The following is an 18,799-nucleotide window of genomic DNA, read 5'->3' on the forward strand; positions in this document are numbered from 1 at the left end:
GGCGTCAAACACTTAGAATCAATATTAGAATAGCATTACTTAGAACTCGAATTGAACTAATAAAAATATTTTTACTATTTGCACTAATAAACACTTGGATATGTTAGAGGCATAATTTAAGGATTATACCGATGAAAAGAATAAGAATACATAGAATTAGAGTATCTTTTTGACATTTGATATGTATTAAAATAATAAATTAGATATATTGGTTATTTTGTTCTGTCTTTTTAACTCACACGTCTTTGAAGATAAAGTTTATACTAGAGTCGGATTGAACAAGTTTATAGGATAGACTTATTATGTCATTCATTGGTTAAATAAAGAATAAAAATAAGATTAGATAGGAAAAGTTACTCCATTATATTTTCTTATTTTGTTCACCAAATGAGCTAAAGTCCAAAGCGTAAAATTGGATGTTGTTTATAATCATAGAGTAGAAAATTAATGATGAAAATTTTAATTGTGTTACACATGAACATGTATTTTACTACAATTTTTAAGTATGGCTTTTACTCAACTATTGTAACTATACTTTATCTTTTAAAGTTACACTTGCTCACTTTAAAATAATTATATTTGCTTAATTTTAAAAATAGTATAAAATGATATGGAGATATAAAAAGTAAATCAAATTAAATACAATTGAAGAACCACGATTTTTTAAAAAAAAATTTCCAGTAATATAAACCAAAATCAACATTTTGGAGAAAAAATTACCATGTACCAAAATTAGAGAAAAATTATCCTCTCGGTTGCAACTGAGATTAGTACATTTACATTTAAAAAAATCTTGAAAAGAAAAAAAAATCCTTTTGACGTAGTTTCTTAGCGTGATAGCAGTGTCATTGCCAAAAAAAATAAAAAATTAGACTATCCTAGTAGTCTAATAACCCTGTTGGGTGCATGCACCTTTACTTTTTTAGTCAGTTCTTGTACAGAATAACCATCTATTCATAGCAGGTGAATAAACGATGCAATTGGTTTATTCAAGCTAGGACTAGTATGCCTACTCTAGATGATGGGGGTATAAAGTATTAAATATTTTCTCTAGACGATTTAATTTATAAAATAACGAAAAACGTAATAAAAATATGCTAGTTTAAATTTTATAACATACTCTGATTTCTTTCTTGTCTTTTTCTTCTTTTATAGTTTTTTCTCCAAAACCTATCTTTATTGTGGGTCATACCTTAACTTTTAAAAAATCAAATAAACAACTATTTGCACCTTTACTTGTAAGTAATTAAATGAGTTTTTAATTGTATCATTTAGTTAGCATTGTGATGTCGGTCATATTCTAATACCAAGTTAAAAGTTTACTTTATAAAATTACTAATAAATACCACAGCACATCCACGCAGGGAAAAATCTCAAATTCATGTGACTATAACTAACTTGCTCCTATACTAATTCTCCACGTGCGTTGCAGCTTGTTCAAGGATTTGAACTCGTTGGAGTCTATTGACCTCTCAGGGTCCACCTTGATTGTACCAACTTGTACCAAAATAGTATTCATATGGTGTTTGTCTTTGCTTATGCTTGTCATTTAGTGATTATGTTTTTGAATTCTCAAGATCAATAAATTGAATCTACATGTTTTTGAATCATGTCATACATGCAGTACAAAGGAATCATCGAAAGTACTGTCGGCCATAGATTCTTGATTGGCAAACATTTTGCAAAATTAAAATATCATTTTTTTTTATATCTTTCAATAGTAATAATAACTAGTTGATTGTAATTAAAGATTGTTACGAAATAATATGATATTTTTAAAGTTTAATGAAATTTTAATATCTCTTAATTAAATAAAAGGTGAATTAGACTTTGCATAGTAAGTTAAATAAAAGGTGTAAGAATAGGGTTAAAAGGGTTGAAAAGGAGAAGAGGCAAGAGTTTTGATTTCACGCGGAGGCAAGGGTAATAGCTAGCTGGCGGAGGGAGAGAGGTCCCCAGATTCGTCTGACCTCTCGCCCTCGCACGTGACCTCTCAACTCTTTCTCTCTCTTCCAATTCCAAACCCAAAGCAAAGCCCATCGCTTTCTCCCTCCATCAATGCCCGTAAGTCCTAAACCCAAAACCATCAAATCCTTCACTCTTTGGTTTCATTTCATTTCATTTCCTCGTTTCCATCATCGTCACGCTTTCTTTCTGTCCTTTTCTCCTCACCCTTATTACCGTGCGTGCGTGCGTGCGTTTAATGCCTCTATAAAAGGTTGAGGCAGATTGAGATTCAAATGCTATTGGACGACACGCCAATTTGCGCTCAAATGCTTCGATCTCTTGCTGGTACTAACCGTTCCTCTCTCTATTTTGTCTCTTTTCGCTTCTTTCTTCTTCGTCAACGTCTTCTTCCATTCTTCTCTTCTTATTGGCGGCAATTTGAATTCCGTTATCTTTGTTTCGTCTTTTTGCTGCAGCGTTCTCACCTTAAACCTTCTTCCTCCTCTCTCTCCCGCTTCGCATTGGATGTTTGTTCATTGACGGTGCTTTCTATGGTATCATCTATTCTTATTTTTTCTTTCTTTTGCTTCTCGCGGATTTATATTTTAGAGTTTAGAGTGAATGGAGTTGAGTTTCAATGTAATATAAATAAGTTCGAATGCGGTTCTAGTGTTTCTCCTTTTCTCTGTTATCTTCTTCTTGTGCGATTCTTAGCTTTGGAAATTAGATTTACTGGATTCATGGCGTTTGGAATTAGATCATTGATGCTTGCTTTGAGGTTTTCGATGTTGCTGCTATATCGTAAGCTGTTTCTGAGTTGTTTGTCGAAGTAGTAACACGTTTCATTTATTGCTGGGCGGATGCGATGCGTGGCGGATTTGATATATTGTTTTTGGATTTTGTTGTTCTTGGTGGTGTTGGTTAAATTATAGAAATACATTAATGGATAAATTGGTAAGAGAAGATTATTTGAATTGAAATCTGGAGCTCTTCATTTCCTTTTGCGCTGGAAACAAGTGTAGAAGAGAGGTAAGGAAAGTAAAGTTGACTGTGAATGTGAAAAGAGAAGAGAGTAGAACTGGAGACTTCAGTGGGGATAGTTGTTTATATGGAAAGTTATGGATGGAAATTAAATAATAATAATAATCAAGATGAAGATGCTTGAAAGAAGAGACTAATCATTGGTATACCAAATCAACAGAATTAGTACAAGTAGAATGTAATGAACAAGATAACTAGTAGTTGTAAATACTGATGGTTGGTAATCGTGACTTTATTTGATATTTATGCCTGAGTGTTTGATCTTAAGATAAAGTGTTCCTTCTTGCTTTAATGAATTGTACTGTACTGATTTTACACCACAATATAATATGCCTATACCTTGCTATTTGGCTTATGCAGGTTGTGTAACCTCCAGATTAAAGCAGTTGGAGCTGCAAAAGTATGTGTATCAATGACTGGTGGTTTTAGAACTACTTTTAGCTTTGATACATCTCTTACGGGCTAAGAAGTGTTGCGAAATGGTTATACATTCCCATTTGATGAAAATATGGAAGAGTCACGAGAAGATGTTGGGACAGCACAGCAAAGGCCATCCAACATGTCATGGTGGCCTTCAGAGTTTGTTGAAAAATTTAGATCCGTTTCTCTGGGATCTCAAGATGAGACCTTAAATAATAAAGAATCACCTAGCCATTCTAACCAAAATGCTATGTCACCTCAGAATGCATCACAAATTCTCTGGCGCACTGGAATGCTTTCAGAACCAATACCAAATGGTTTTTATTCAGTCATACCGGTGAGGATTGATTCATATGGCGACCTTCATATTCAGTATATATAATTGCTCTTGTTAGAATTGCTAGTAATTTCTTGTTGTGCATACTTGTTGCTGAAAAGTAAAATTTAACTTAGAAATAGTTGCCAAAGTGTGTAAGAATTCTTATTTCCATCTCCCTTGTTTCATATTTCAAAATGTGCTCCTGAAGTTTGCTTGAGCATTTGATATTTGTTCTTTACAGAACTGTTATTGTGTTAGTTTGTGCTTCTTCTTTTTTTGTAGTTTAAAATAATGAGTTCCTTGCTTAACACATTTTGATTGATCATCTTATTATGGCATGGGCTGGAGTGTAGTTGTTTTTTAAATTTGACCTGCTCATTGTATTGGAGATATTAATTCAGAATGATTAAGGTCAAACAAATTGATAGACAGAGTTACATTTCATTAGTTGAGAATAATTCAGTTGATCTGTAACTTCACATGGGCAGAAAACCTCCAATGAAATTGTATCTTCATGTTTTGGGATGATATTATATTCTGTTCTGTATTGTCTTCTTCATCCTCTCTCTTAATAAATAAATTTAAATAAAAAATGGAAAAGAAGACCCCTCTGGAAAGCAGCTTTTTCAGGGGAAATCAGGATTCTACAAACTACAGACATTGAGCATAACTGCTCAAATTATATTAACTTAGTGGAAGGTCATTTGCAGCTACTTGTTAAGAGTGGTGTAGCCTACATGTACTGGTGCTTGAAGTGATTAGTGGGGATGGAATAGCAATGTGCATGAGAAGGCTAAAGTTGTTGTTTCTTAATGGCACATATTTACCTTGCCTGGTGCTGACTAGAGAGAAAGGATAATATGTCTTTGCCTGTGCATCTGCAAAGTGGTTAAATGTTTATAGTCAATACATTCATCAGAGATATAACTGATTTTTAAAGCAAGGATCATTTAGTTTTGTAGGAAGAAGTAAACTCACTATTAAATCTTTTGGAATTTGATGTAGTTATGATACATGTTCCATTGAATTTTTCCAATTGAAAAATATATTTCAGCCAATTTTGTTTGATGTATCTATTCAAGTTCTTGTGATTAATTAGATGTACTAGGAAGCTAGCGATATAGTTTTAAAATGTTTTGCTATAACCTTCTGCTCATTTATGGCATGCATTGTGTATTTAATTTGTGGTATCCCTGTTCCTTGTAACTTAAATATCTTTTGCAACACTTTCTATATTTTATTGCCCTTAATTAAACTGATAATGTGCAGGAGAAAAGACTCAAGGAAAATTTTGATAGAATTCCTACTTTGGATGAGCTTCAAGCTTTGGGTGGAGAGGGTTTTAGGGCTGATGTCATTGTTGTGGATGCAGAGAAAGATAGAAGGTTATCTATGTTGAAGCAACTAATTGTGGCTTTGGTTAGAGGATTGAATTCAAATCCACCTGCGATGATTAAGAAGATAGCTGGATTAGTATGTGCCTTCAGTGCATATTATTTTGAGCTCTTGTTTTGTGTTCATATTTCCTAATAATAATATATATTGTTATTGTTCCACTGTGATCATCTGATTATCTTTTTTTCCTTATACAAAATGTGTTTTGTGACATCAAATACTTTCCAAAATAGTCGCAGTGGTTAAGTGAGTTAATAATATTATCTACTTTATGCTTTGAGCTTAATTATCAATTACAAGTTTGCTGGTTGGCATTAGTGTTAATTTTTCATTAGAACACTGTATTCATTGCTTCTATTTGCTTTTGAACCATAGTAAAAAGGTGCTCAGCATTTATTTTGACCTCAATTTCTGCGCAGGTTTCTGATTTTTATAAGCGACCCAATGTTGAAAGTCCAGCAAAAGCTGCACTTGAGGAGTCCTCCCACATGTTTGAGAATCATGGTGTACAAAAGCTGGGGCAAATAAGGCATGGGTCATGCCGTCCTCGTGCTATCTTATTCAAAGTATTAGCAGATACTGTAGGTCTTGAAAGTAGGCTTATGATGGTAAAATCTCATTTATTTTGGTTGTTGCAAATTGCATTTATTCTTTGCCATACACTTGACTACGAGTTTTACCCGTGTTTCAATCTGATATTCCAATGACAATAATTTTAACAAAAGAATCAATGATAAATATTCCATTTTGTTTACTATATATCTAATTTTGAAGAATGTCTTGCTTGCTTCACCATTCTCTTTGTTAGGGTTTTCCAAATGATGGGGCTGCTGAGTGTGTAGACTCATACAAGCATATGTCAGTGATAGTTATGTTAAATTCTGTGGAACTGCTGGTTGATCTTATGCGTTTCCCTGGACAACTGTTACCACGTTCAACCAAGTCAATTCTTATGACACACATTTCTGCAGCAGGAGAGAGTGATTCTGCAGAAAATGATTCATGTGATTCACCATTAGAACCAAATAGTCCTTTATACGGGGTTTCAGAGAGGTTAGATCCTGAGAGCTCTGGAAACTGGTTGTGTTTTGCATTTGCTTAATTGCATTGCTAACTTTCTTAAAAGTTTGATTGTCCCCTAATTTTATTTTGTAACATATAACAATATTGTCCTTATAATTTTCAAATTTATTCAATTCAGTCAGTCCTCTTGTCAGATTGATGTTAATAGGGCACTCTTTTTCTGAGTTGGTAATGGCATGTGGCCATACTGTATCCAAATCAGCAAAGTCAAGAAAACAGTGCCTCATCATCAAATTTTATGCCATGTTGGCAAAATGGCATTGCTACATCATAACATGTCATATCAGAATTAAGCTGACAGGGTGACTTTATTTTATGATTTGAAAACTGAGAATAACATTGTTGCAATTGAAAATTAGTGGGGTAGGGCCAAAACTAGACTTCAATAGAACTAAGAGGACCAGCATTATAATTAAGCCTTTTGTATTTGTACTTTTGATTGCAAATTCTGACTATGCATTGGCCTATCCTAATAACCTCTGGGCTATCTGTTTGTCAGTTACAAGAGTTGCCAATTGACTGGTATTAATTCTCTTGGTCCCCTCTGACAGTGTTGAAAAGGAGGAAAACCTCCAATCCCATAGAAGATTTGAAGCATCTTCAAATGTATCAGGCCTTCCCCTGCGAAATATGATGTTACGATCAAATACCAAGCTGGACAGGAGTTGGAGGTGATATTTTCATTGCTTATCCAGAAATGTTACATATTGGCCTTCTCTATTTGTTTTCTTCAGTTAAAGATTTTCTTCTCTATTTGTTTTTTCCCATTTCACTTTAAAATGCCTTCTTCATGATGATCTGTTTTTCCTTCCCCAATAGTTTGTGAACCTTATTTTTCTAAATCTCTGAAAGATGTAGAATACCAACTGCTTCTTATTGAATGGTTTTGTCAATTCCCTCAGTTTGTCTCATAGTGAGCCCAACATTGCAACTGCATTTGGTCGGCGCAGTCCGAGAAAGGTCATAGCTGAACAGAGGACTGCTAGTTCAAGGTTATTCATAATTTCCTTGTATTTTGGATTGATCTGAATGTGCATGTTAGGTTCAGGACAAATTTTTGATATAGTTCATGATATTGGTTTTAGTTACTTTATTGTTATATTTTATTTGTATACAAGCTTTAATCTAACTTGGATGGTTGACATTATTGGTATTTTCTTGAATCTGAATTGACTGTCTTTGTCAACCATTCAGAGGTGGAGAGCCTAGAGTGTTTGACAATATGCCAGGCTTACATGATATTATTGGCATGAAAAAAATCCTGTAGTTGCCGTATGAAGAAATGTACTATGAAATTATCCTATACTCATTATGATAAGATAGACTAGCTGTACACATTGATGATTACTCTTTCCAAATGTGGGATTTATCTCTTATATTGATGTTTTCAGAAAAATAATGGTTCTGGTCTGTAATTCTGAAATTTGCCATTGCTCAATCACATTTTCATCTTTACCTTGGAAGTAGTGTTTACAGTTTACACAGTGGTTCTTTACATGAAGACATACTTGGTCTGGTCTGAGACACACAATGATAAAAGGAGAAAGCGACGATAATTGACAAATGGTTATTTCTGATAAAGAATCTATCAAAAATATTACCAGTATAGAGGGAAAGCCTGTTATTTCTATTGAGAAATCTTCTTGGCTTCACAAGGTGGATGTTTGGTCATTATAGTCTAGGTTGATTGCAGACTACTATTCTGACTTTTTGAAAGTAGTGTGTGTATTTTTGGACTAAGATGTTTAGGATCTGGCTTTAGATGACAATACTAATAATAGCTTCTGTCCGAAATTGCAATTGTGAAACTTATGATGAAATTTCATTTGCATCAACAATTCTGTTTTACATTTTTATTTCTAAGGGAGAATATGCTAATTTTAGCATGTATGCTGAAGCTTTTGTATGTGATATTAGGCCTTTTTAATCTGCTGACTAATAGATCTCACACAAATTGTTGGAATTAGACTGAGGCTGTAGATAAAATATATTCATATTGTATTTATTTATCTGTTTAATTTTGTTTATTAACACCATGTTTATCTAAAATTCACCATATCTAATTAACTTACTAATCTCTGATCATCTAATGGTTGGATTGGATAAATCCACATTTGGGTAGAAATTATTCATGGTTTAAAGTGTCAAATATCAAGTCTTCCAATTAGATGCACATTTGCATGTGCCTGTATATCATCTATATATGTTCTTGTATCAAGCATGCTTTTGTTGGTAAAAGATGATTTCTCTGTTGATGATAAGACAATGCCAATTCTGTTCTTTCTAATTGGTGTGTGTAATGTGTATTATTAATTTTTTAGCCCGTGGCAACATTATCAAAATGATCTCCAACTTGTAAATACCTAAACTCCTTAGAATATTAAACATTTATTGTCTTCTTTTTGTGTTTCAAATATTTCTGGTTTTGCAGTCCAGAACATCCATCATTTGGAGCACGTGGACGGTCCAAGCTTAGTGGTGGTAGGACTGCATTTAGAGATTTTGCTGATGACCAGTCTACATCCAGGTTTGTACCTTTATGATCCCTTAATATTTACTCCTACTCTGTAATTGGGTGCTGGCTAGTTTATTTTTCAGTTACATTTTTTATACCGGGTGGTCATTTAGTGAATGAAAACTAATTGCTTCTTAACTCTTCAATTTATTTCTATCCAATGTTGGGTTATTCCATCATGTTTTTCACTTTTTATTTATCATACGTATGAGACATTTTATCAGAGCATGTCTTTAACTTTTATGGGTTCTACACTTAATGATGTTGCATTTACATATTGAAATTTTGTTGGTTGCCAAATCTTTAATAATCTCACATTCAGCGTCAGTTCAAGTTTGATAAAAATAATAATGTTGGTTGTTTGGATTTCATCTGAAAAGCTGTCACTTTAAACTGCCAGCCCTAAAACTAAGTAACTAAGTAAATGATATACTATTGTCACTCTAGGTGGTGCTGTGGACTAGTTACTAAGGCTTTGTTTGAGAGTTTGGAAAGAGAGGGAACAAAAATGTTTGAAAGGTAAGGGAGGAATGAGGGTTTTGGAGGGCTAAAATATTCCAAACATGGATAATCATCACATAAGTCTTCTCATTCCTTCCTTCCCCCTCCCTCCCCTCCCAAAAAAAAAAAACTAACTCTCAAACACAGCCTTATAGACTTTTTCCTTTTCTACTTGTAAATTTGATGGTGTGGGCAATATGTTTGTTATAGCCATTGTATGTCAATATGTACCTTCATGAGAGAATTTTTTGTCACATTTTTAAACAGATGAATTTTTTTCATTTTTCAGATCCAGCTATAAGTCAGATGGTGCATCTTCATCAGAAGCTCGTAGGATTCGAAGAAGAAGTATCAGCATTACACCAGAGATTGGTGATGATATTGCGAGGTTGTTGCTTTATTGCACTTTTCGATGTTTATATGCCAAGCATGCTGTCCTTGGTGCTGATAAATGCTAACTTGTTTATATGGCTTGTTTGGTGTTGATTGCTTTATGCTAAAAACAATCAGCCGATATCTGTCTTGAACATTGTGAATTTTTTTTCCTGATAACAAGATAAGCTAATCTGTACTCACCCTTGTACTATTTCATCATTAACTTTATCTTTAATAATTCTTTTTTTTTTTGAATTATTTGGGTAGCTAGTGAGTTGTAAATTATTTTTTCCAAAATATTAACTTTTCAATTAGGATTGCTTGATCAATTTACCCTGGATTGTGTTATAACTCAACTATAATTACTAGATTCTCTCAATAACTTTGCTTACTGCATATCAAATTCACTGTACCACATATTGCATACTATGTAATCTTTGAAGGAAGTCTTGTAGTAATAATACAAAACTAATAATCACGTACCCCTACCCATACCATGTTTCTGCTAATTACTCACAACTTGGTAATTTGATAGATTGCTAGATGCTTGGCTATTGTAAATAGTTACTGCATTGTGATGCAACGAATGCATAATTATATTTGTACTTTGGTCTAGTAAATTAATGATCCTTTAATTGCTTGACTATTGTAAATAGTTACTGCATTGTGATGCAACGGATGCATGAATATATTTGTACTTTGGTCAAGTGAATCAATGATCCTTTATTTTCAATTGTCATAGTGCATAATCATCTGTTATTTTAATTAATATGTAATTTATAGTATGTCTGCTGTTTTGTTTTAATACAGTGATAACTCATGATTTTATCTCTGTAGGGCTGTACGGGCAATGAATGAAACACTAAAGCAAAATCGTCTTTTGAGAGAACAAGGGGATGATAGTTCATTGCCCCATTCTCCAAATGATAGAACTAGCAGTGCAGCAGCTCTACAGAAAAATGTATGTCTGCATTGTTTTTGTAACAACAGAGTATGCTAGAATTTAAACCTCCATTCTCTGCCTATGGCATCTTTCAGCGTTTTCTATGCATCATAGCCATGGTTTGGTTGAATCACTCAATCTATTAAGACATCAACATGCTGTCATAATTCTTCAGCTGATATTTCTCTTATGAAAAAGAAAGCACTTCAAACCATCTAATTTCTTAATGGCTATAGTATAATTTAGTTTACCATAATTGGAAATAGAATATGTAATACGCTTCATTGTTGATGATTATAGTATTTAACGCCTGAATTATAAATAAAAAAATTGCATTAGCTTCCGTTTTAAAAACACGAAGTTTGTCGCATATGATTCCTCCTCTATTGCAATATTACAGGTGTCAGACTTTCATCTTGATGGTCATGAAAGGTCCCCCTTATATTCGCTTCACGGTAACCATGTAAATTCTCAAAAGGCAATATCATTACCCTCTTCACCACATGATTATAGAGGACAAGCTTCTGAGAGAAGCGAGCTGTCTGGATATGTAATGAATGATGAACTGGAGTCTACTTGGAATAAAGTTCTTGAATCACCAATGTTCAATAATAGACCTCTGTTACCATATGAAGAATGGAATATTGATTTCTCAGAATTGACTGTGGGAACTCGTGTTGGGATTGGTAAGTTTCAGCTTTCACCTCATGGTTATTGAAATCGCAATTCATGTTTTTTGCAGTGCGATTTAGTATTACTGATGATTTTTCTATGGCTGAATTTCTGAAATGGCTGCAAATCAATTTCTGGCTGATAACTTGACTCAACCTATTTCATGAGGTTGGATTTTCACATATTTGTGCTTGATTGGGACAGATCTGGTTCAGATCTGTCTCGGCCAACTAGAAACTATCCTAGTTTTTCCATTGTCTGATTTTAAATTGAAGAGCTGAAGCCTCAAAAAACCTTCACTAAATTTTTCTTTCAACGATTTCAAGGCTGAGTTGTCTGGGTGTGGATATCCTTTACATGAAGAATAAGGAAAAAGAAATGGAAGAACTATATGTAAGTTTCAGCCAAAGGAGGTGAAAAGATATTAAATAATCAATAAATTAATAAAGAAATATAGCTAAGAATTAGTAATTGAGGAACGGAAACTTATCAAACATGATAGGAGAGAAAATTGAGCTTTTGGGATTTTTAAAGAAATGAGAATTGGAGTCTCAGTAATTGGGGGAAAAATAAAATTAGATACCTTGCCATTATTATTGAAAGTGTGTTAGCTCAATTTATTAGTCAATGTTTAATTTCTTACGGACTCTACTGTTGACAATTCAAAAACTATCCCATAAAATTCATGATTTGAACTACCCTGAGGAAAACTAGCTCCATATAAATTTTTGGAATTTGAATGCTCTATTCTTTTCCAGGATTCTTCGGAGAGGTTTTCCGAGGCATATGGAATGGCACAGATGTTGCAATCAAGGTTTTCCTAGAGCAAGATTTAACTACTGAAAACATGGAAGATTTCTGCAATGAGATATCCATTCTCAGGTATTTTGCATTAATTTTCCATTCGTCAGCTATATTTTGTTACATATAACATTTGCTGACTCCCAGACTATTTCTTTGTGTCTTTCTTTTCTCCAGCCGGCTCCGACATCCTAATGGTACACTCTATCATTCTAACTAGTTATTTATATGGGGCTTTTCACTAATTGATCTTGTACATTTTGTTTGTAGATATGAAAATTTATGCAAGACAATCTAAGTTTATTGTTTATTTTGGTGACTGGAATAAATACCAAATCCTTCCTTGACTAAGATTCTAAAAATGATATCAGTTATTTATCAAGTGATACATTTTTTGCAGTAATCCTATTCCTTGGTGCTTGCACAAAGCCTCCACGCTTGTCAATGGTGACTGAATATATGGAGATGGGGTCTTTGTTTTACTTGATTCATGTGAGCGGTCAAAAAAAGAAGCTTAGCTGGCGGAAAAGACTACAGATGTTGCGTGATATATGCAGGTAAGCATTCTGGTTAATGCATAACTTTAAGAGCCTTCTACTCATTGAACACATCCATTTATTCTCTCCGTTGTTTTCCAATATAGGTAAACGTTTATGTGAGAAATCTGTGTTGTTTTTCTGTTTTCCATTACTTTATAACATATATTTGATGACAGGGGCAGTAGTAAAATAAATTTATTCATGCAGCCTTGTTGAATAGTGAGACGAATCCTACCATAGTGAATGAGGCAGTGAAATTTGACTTCTAATTTTTTTCCCCAATGTAAAAGAAATGGAATTTACCAACTCATCAGAAATTCCGATCTTAATTTTTATATTACCTCAATATGTTAATGCCAGATGATCGTGCATCTTCTGTATTACTATTGTCAATTTAAACGTACTTGTTACTGAAATTGTATGTTCTGTATTACTATTGTCAATTTCGTGGATTATCTTTTTTTGAAAGCTGATATTAGTAAGATTGCATTTGATCTGTTCACAACTTAAACATTGACAAGAACATCTTGGCCGTGACTAGGGGCCTGATGCACATACATCGAATGAAGATCATTCACCGTGACGTGAAAAGTGCGAATTGTCTTGTCGACAAGCATTGGACAGTGAAAATATGTGATTTTGGACTTTCAAGAATAATAACAGATTCTCCCATGAGAGATTCTTCTTCAGCTGGAACCCCGGAATGGATGGCTCCTGAACTTATTAGGAATGAACCATTCTCTGAAAAATGCGATATCTTCAGCCTGGGAGTGATAATGTGGGAGCTCTGCACCTTGAATAGACCATGGGAAGGCGTACCACCAGAGAGGGTATGTTTGACAGACGATTTACTCATATTCTATGAAGATTTTTATTTCGAGGTTGCTTCTTTACCGAATTTTCTTCTCAAATTTGATTAGGTGGTTTATACCGTTGCTAATGAGGCTTCCCGATTGGAGATTCCTGAAGGCCCGCTGGGCAGGCTGATTTCAGGTCTCTGCACCTGCCAAAATATTTATGACTTGATTCGAGGACTTTTTCTACTGCTATTAATCCTGTTATATTAATCGCATCATTCAGATCCTATCTAGTTCAACATTTTTTTTGGTCGAGACATCTAATTTAACTTGGTTGCTTGACTTTCGTGTGCAGAGTGTTGGGCGGAACCACAAGAGCGGCCAAGTTGTGAAGAGATCCTCTCTCGTTTGGTGGACATCGAGTACTCAATGTGCTGAATGCTGATGCAGTGTTTTATCTTTTGTACATAGTAAACTTTGGGTAGAGTTGTTACTTTGTGTTCTCGGCTGATGTAAACTATGAATTTTGTTCTATATCTCAACATATTGAAACAAGCGTCAGCGCTTTCCTGATCGTACACTTGATGCAACCTCTTTTGTGGGGCAATGAAAGAATGTTAATCCATCACCCACATCTTCAGTGCTATGAAAAAAAAGTAACAAAATCTAATTTCTAATCCGTATAGAATGAATTATTCTTGACTAAAACATTGGACACGAGTCTCATTGTTACAGTATAAAAAAGGAAAGAAAACAGAAATAAGTTAAAGACGGGGATGATGTTAAAAATTGACTGTAAAACTCCGAAACAAATGATCTCTATCCTTTCGGTTTCTACATCCAAGCAATTCCTCGGTCAGGGCTTGAGCAATATTACATGTCAATCGCAGATTCGACGCCTATTCAGTGCATCTTCAAAGCGGCTGCACGAACCCACCCTCATCTCTGTACTCATGTCATTCTCCGGCGCCGGATAATAATCCTCCCTCAACTGTACATCCCTTAGGTTTTGTATCTTAAGGAAAAAATTCATGAAATGTTCGTGAGTTGTCCCATGAATGAAGAGCTTCCTCAGAGTATAACATTCTTGTAACAAGCCAGCAGCTGGAAGTGACAGACTTCTCTGGTTCACATCCTCATCTTGTGGGGGCCAGTAATGGAGCTCATTCAGACTCAAACTGCCAATCCCATGCAAAAAGAACCTCTCCCACAGGCTCAAATCCATCTGCCCCGATGGCGCCGTGTAAACATAACCTTTAGTATCACCACAATCCAGCTGCATGTTCGATAGCTGCGGATAACAAGCTAGAATGCCCAGGCCAAATTCCCGTTCTGCCGGTTTCGGCTGTCCTCTGCAATCTCCTTCTACCTTTATACGAATCTCTTCCAGATTGGGACAATCCTCCAATCCTGCCACTTGTAACGGAGTCAACAGATCACCAACTCTTATCCAAAGAGAAAGATACTGCAGCCTGTCCCAACTCTTTCCATAGAAACCATTGCCATTGCTTTGCAAGAAGGCATCATCAACTCCCATATCGTATTGGCATCTCTGCCTCTTCCTTTTGCCGGTGTTTTCACCTTCCCCATCTCCAAAGTAATCCATGAACTCACCACCATCACCCAGTTCATCCAAACCATTAAGGTCAAAATTGAAAAACCCATGTCCCAGGCTGTCACTTTCTTGCAAGCCATTCCACACGCAATCCACATGGAGCCGCTCAATACGGTTTTGAATGGGCTCCAAAGCTCTGAGAGTCGCTGCAGTGTCGAGGTTGACACAAGAAGAAACCTTAACATCAATCAGAGTCCTTTGAAGCAAACAAGCTAAAGTCCTGAACCCTTGTTCAGTAACAAGCTTGCAACCTTGAAGCTCAAACCTGGTTAACCTGGAACACCCTCTAGCAATCTCAATCAACCCCATGTCACCAAGATCCGCACAGTTACTAACAGACAAGGATTGAAGGCCATGGCAAAGGGCAATTCCGTCAAGCCTAGACTCAAGGGCCAAGCAAATCCCTTGAAACTGACCCAACTTGAGAACCCTCAAATTAGGGCACTTCGAACTCAACACTTCCAACGCAAAGCTACTCTCTCTGACATTCTTACAAACATCTAATACAAGCTCTTCCAGTAGAGGAAGTCCAGAGAACAACGCCACAAGCGTTACACGGCTAACCCTAGCGTCTTCTCCACCCAACCCTTCTTCCTCTCTCCTGTTCGAAAACGACGACGTATCAGCCATGTGGAGCAGTGAGAGCTTGGGGCAATTCGAAGGGATAGCCAACAGCGTCTCGTCCCCGACGAATCCTATGTACCTCGGATCGAAGGTGCAACCCACGAGAAAGTGATCCAGGTTAGGGCACGACGCGGTGATGGATTCGATTTCGTGAGACTTAAATCCCTTAAATCCCTCCGTCAACGACGTCGTTAAGAGGTTCAACCGTCGGAGCGAGGTGGCGGCGACGGGGTTTGCTGCCAGCACCGGCGGTAGGTCCTCCGGCCAGTGGTAGAACGACGATAGGTCCAGCGAGACAATTGATCGGCACTGCGAGAACAGCGTCGCGAAGTCGGATCCCGCTTGCGACGTCGGCGGGCGCTGGTGCCACCGGACGAGCTTCACGTGGCGGAGCTCCGGCCAGGGGGAGAGGAGGAGCAGTTGGAGAGTAGTTGGGTCTCGCGCGTAGACGGCGAGTGAGGTGACGCGCGGGAAGGCGTCACGGAGGCGTAGGGCGAGGAGGCGGGGATCGAAGGTAGCGGTGGCCGAGGAACAGAGAAGCGCGTGGCCCCACGGTGACAAAAAGGAAAGGTCAAGGTGCGTGACGTCGGTGAAGCAATTAGGGATGAGGTGAAGGTCACGCGCGTTTCCACGAAGCGTGAGGGAGGTTCGCGTTTTCCGTTCCAAGCGGGAGAAGGTCTTGCACACGAGGGAAAGCGAGTTCCTGGTGCGCGGGTCGGAGACGGCGGCGAAAACTTTGAGCAGGATCTCCTCTGGCAAGTGACTAACGGTGGTGCCGTCTTGGGTTGCAGCCATTCTCCGGTAAGATAATTCCAACTTTCTTTTTCTTTTTTCGTATTTAAATTTTCTGAGGTTGTAAGATGCAATTGGAGAGAAGTGTTTGAATAAGGTAGTGAGTGCTATTAATGGGTAGTGAGGGGTTTTGTTAGGAACATGCAGACCCACGTGAATTCGATGTATCTGTTTAGAGAGAGAATGAAAATGAGTCAAGGCTTTGGTTTTGGTGCTTCAGAAATCTGTCACCACGTTTTCAAGGGTCCACATATGACCCATTCATTTCAGATAAGATTTCATTAAAATTACCATAACTTTATTATAACATTTACTGTTCTCTTTTTGAAATGTAATGGTTTTTGGTGTAGCAAAATAATTTGATTGACTGATCTTAGATGTCATGGTCAAAATACTATCCAACCAACCATACTCATACTCATATTATAAGCTGTGATGTATGAAATATTTTGGACCTAAGTTGCATATTTTAATCACTCTAACAAACACTATTAGGGGAAGCATTTACATTACAATTTCAACTAATTTCAAGACCCTTAATACAATATCCGTATGATTCATTATTGAAAAGGTGTTTTCTTCTCTTTGCTATTATCTGAATCCAGATCCTACCAAAAGCCCAACAATATGAACCCCAATCCCAAGCACAGCTACCAAGGCCTGTAAGAAAATATACTCCGTAGCCCACGTTAGGCCCATCTCAAGCCCCTCACAGGCCTATCAAACAGCAAAATATACAAATAGTTTCATCACACCTTTAATTTATGTACTTTAATCGATATACAATTTCATTTTTTTAGTTTTTTTAACTGTTTAAATCAAATTCTTCAAATAATAAATTAAAATACAATAGAGAGGTGATGTGTTATTATCGTGTATAAATTACTCAAATAAAAAAACATATAAAATGTGTCAACTATAATAAAACTATTTTTATATGTTTATTTTATATAAATATTTCTTAGTTTTTTATAAATTAATACTGTATTATTTTTTATTAATTGTTGCATAAATTTTTAGAATAAATGACTTAATTTAAATAATTTAAAAATAGTTGTCGTGTCCTTTTCTTGTTTTATAAAGAAAGAATTAAATGAGAAATATTATATATATATTTCTTGAAAATATATAGAGCATTATTCATTAAAATTATCGGTAAAAAGGGTACTTTTTTTTTATTAAAGTCCATTAAAATTTTATTTTAAAAATTTGAATAATCATCTTACTGTTAAAATTTACCAATATTATATATATATATATTTAATATTTTTTATCCATCAAAATATAATAATGTAATAACTACCTTAAATATTTTGAGCATTATTTAGAGTCATTACACTAAGAGAAGAAAGTAAACCCTAAACTAGAGAATGATGTCATTGTTAAATTTGTGACACATTTTCTAAAACACAGTTTTATTTTCAACAACACCTATTACAAGGTTTCTATGAAAGAGTACTGTGGAAAATTAACAAAATGAATGTTATAACTATTACGATTGAAAAATCACATAGCCTCACAAATTATTATATAATTAGTACAGATACAATAAAATTATTTTTATATAAATATCTATGCATTTTTTATAAATTAATAATATATTTTATTTTATTAATGATTGCAAAAAAAAATTTAGGATAAAATACTTAATTTAAGAATTTAAAAATAGTTGTTATGTCCGTTACTTTCTTTATAAAGTAAGAATTAAATGAGAAATTGCATATATTTATTTTCTTGAAAATATACAAAGCATTTATTTATTTTTATTTAATGATTAAAAATTTTTAGATATGAAAGGTAAAAAAATTTAAAATTGTTCATTAAAGTCTATTAAAAAATAATTTAAACAAATTATCTTCCTGATAATCATCTTACTATTAAAATTTACTGATATTATATTGTTTTTTTAATATTTTTTATCCATTAAAATCTAATATGCAATAACTACTTTAAATATTTTGAGCATTATTTGAAGTCATTACATCACCAAAGTAGACAATGGTGTAATTATTAAATTTGTGACACCTTTTATAAAACACCATTTTATTTTCAAGGACACATACTACAAGGTTGTTAAGAAATAGTATTATGCAAAATTAATAAAATGAATGATATAACTACTACGATTGAAAAATCTCATAGCCTCACAAATTATTATATAATGAGTACAATCTTCAACGTGTCCTAAAAAAACATGACAACGAAAACAATCATGGTGATAAAGATAACATTTTACTTCCATATTAATGTGTCAGGCATTTTTTAAAATTTTATTAAAAATTTTAATTATTCTTAAAATAATTTTTTAATAAAAATAAAATTTTCATAATTTTTATAATGCATATTTTACTCATTTCATTATTTTTTATTATAATTTTAAATATTATCAATGTCAATTTTATAAAACCTTATTCTTAATA

At 34.7% G+C, this 18,799-nt stretch overlaps 2 protein-coding genes across 4 annotated transcripts; one reads left to right on the forward strand and one right to left on the reverse strand.

Moving 5' to 3' along the window:
- Positions 1–1,878: 1,878 nt before the first annotated feature.
- Positions 1,879–14,021, forward strand: LOC113860208 (serine/threonine-protein kinase EDR1-like). Of its 3 annotated transcripts, XM_027492891.1 has the most exons (18): positions 1,879–2,292; positions 2,424–2,501; positions 3,349–3,745; positions 4,997–5,200; positions 5,542–5,730; positions 5,931–6,175; positions 6,757–6,876; positions 7,108–7,197; positions 8,637–8,732; positions 9,511–9,609; positions 10,434–10,557; positions 10,940–11,225; positions 11,970–12,093; positions 12,190–12,209; positions 12,413–12,569; positions 13,093–13,381; positions 13,472–13,544; positions 13,704–14,021. In XM_027492891.1, exons 3-18 carry the CDS (start codon positions 3,497–3,499, stop codon positions 13,784–13,786), a joined length of 2,448 nt encoding a protein of 815 aa, XP_027348692.1. In that variant the 5' UTR covers positions 1,879–2,292; positions 2,424–2,501; positions 3,349–3,496; the 3' UTR covers positions 13,787–14,021. The 3 variants fall into 3 exon arrangements, with proteins under 3 accessions (XP_027348692.1, XP_027348694.1, XP_027348693.1); XM_027492893.1 differs by lacking the exon at positions 2,424–2,501 and having other exon boundaries at positions 1,879–2,064; XM_027492892.1 differs by lacking the exon at positions 2,424–2,501 and having other exon boundaries at positions 1,958–2,292.
- On the reverse strand, positions 12,837–16,589 carry LOC113860209 (F-box/LRR-repeat MAX2 homolog A). The gene has a single exon (XM_027492894.1). It carries the CDS (start codon positions 16,380–16,382, stop codon positions 14,229–14,231), a length of 2,154 nt encoding a protein of 717 aa, XP_027348695.1. The 5' UTR covers positions 16,383–16,589; the 3' UTR covers positions 12,837–14,228.
- Positions 16,590–18,799: the final 2,210 nt, after the last annotated feature.

The sequence above is a fragment of the Abrus precatorius genome, unplaced genomic scaffold (assembly GCF_003935025.1).
Source record: "Abrus precatorius isolate BTA unplaced genomic scaffold, Abrus_2018 Scaffold2, whole genome shotgun sequence".
Lineage (NCBI taxonomy): Eukaryota > Viridiplantae > Streptophyta > Magnoliopsida > Fabales > Fabaceae > Abrus > Abrus precatorius.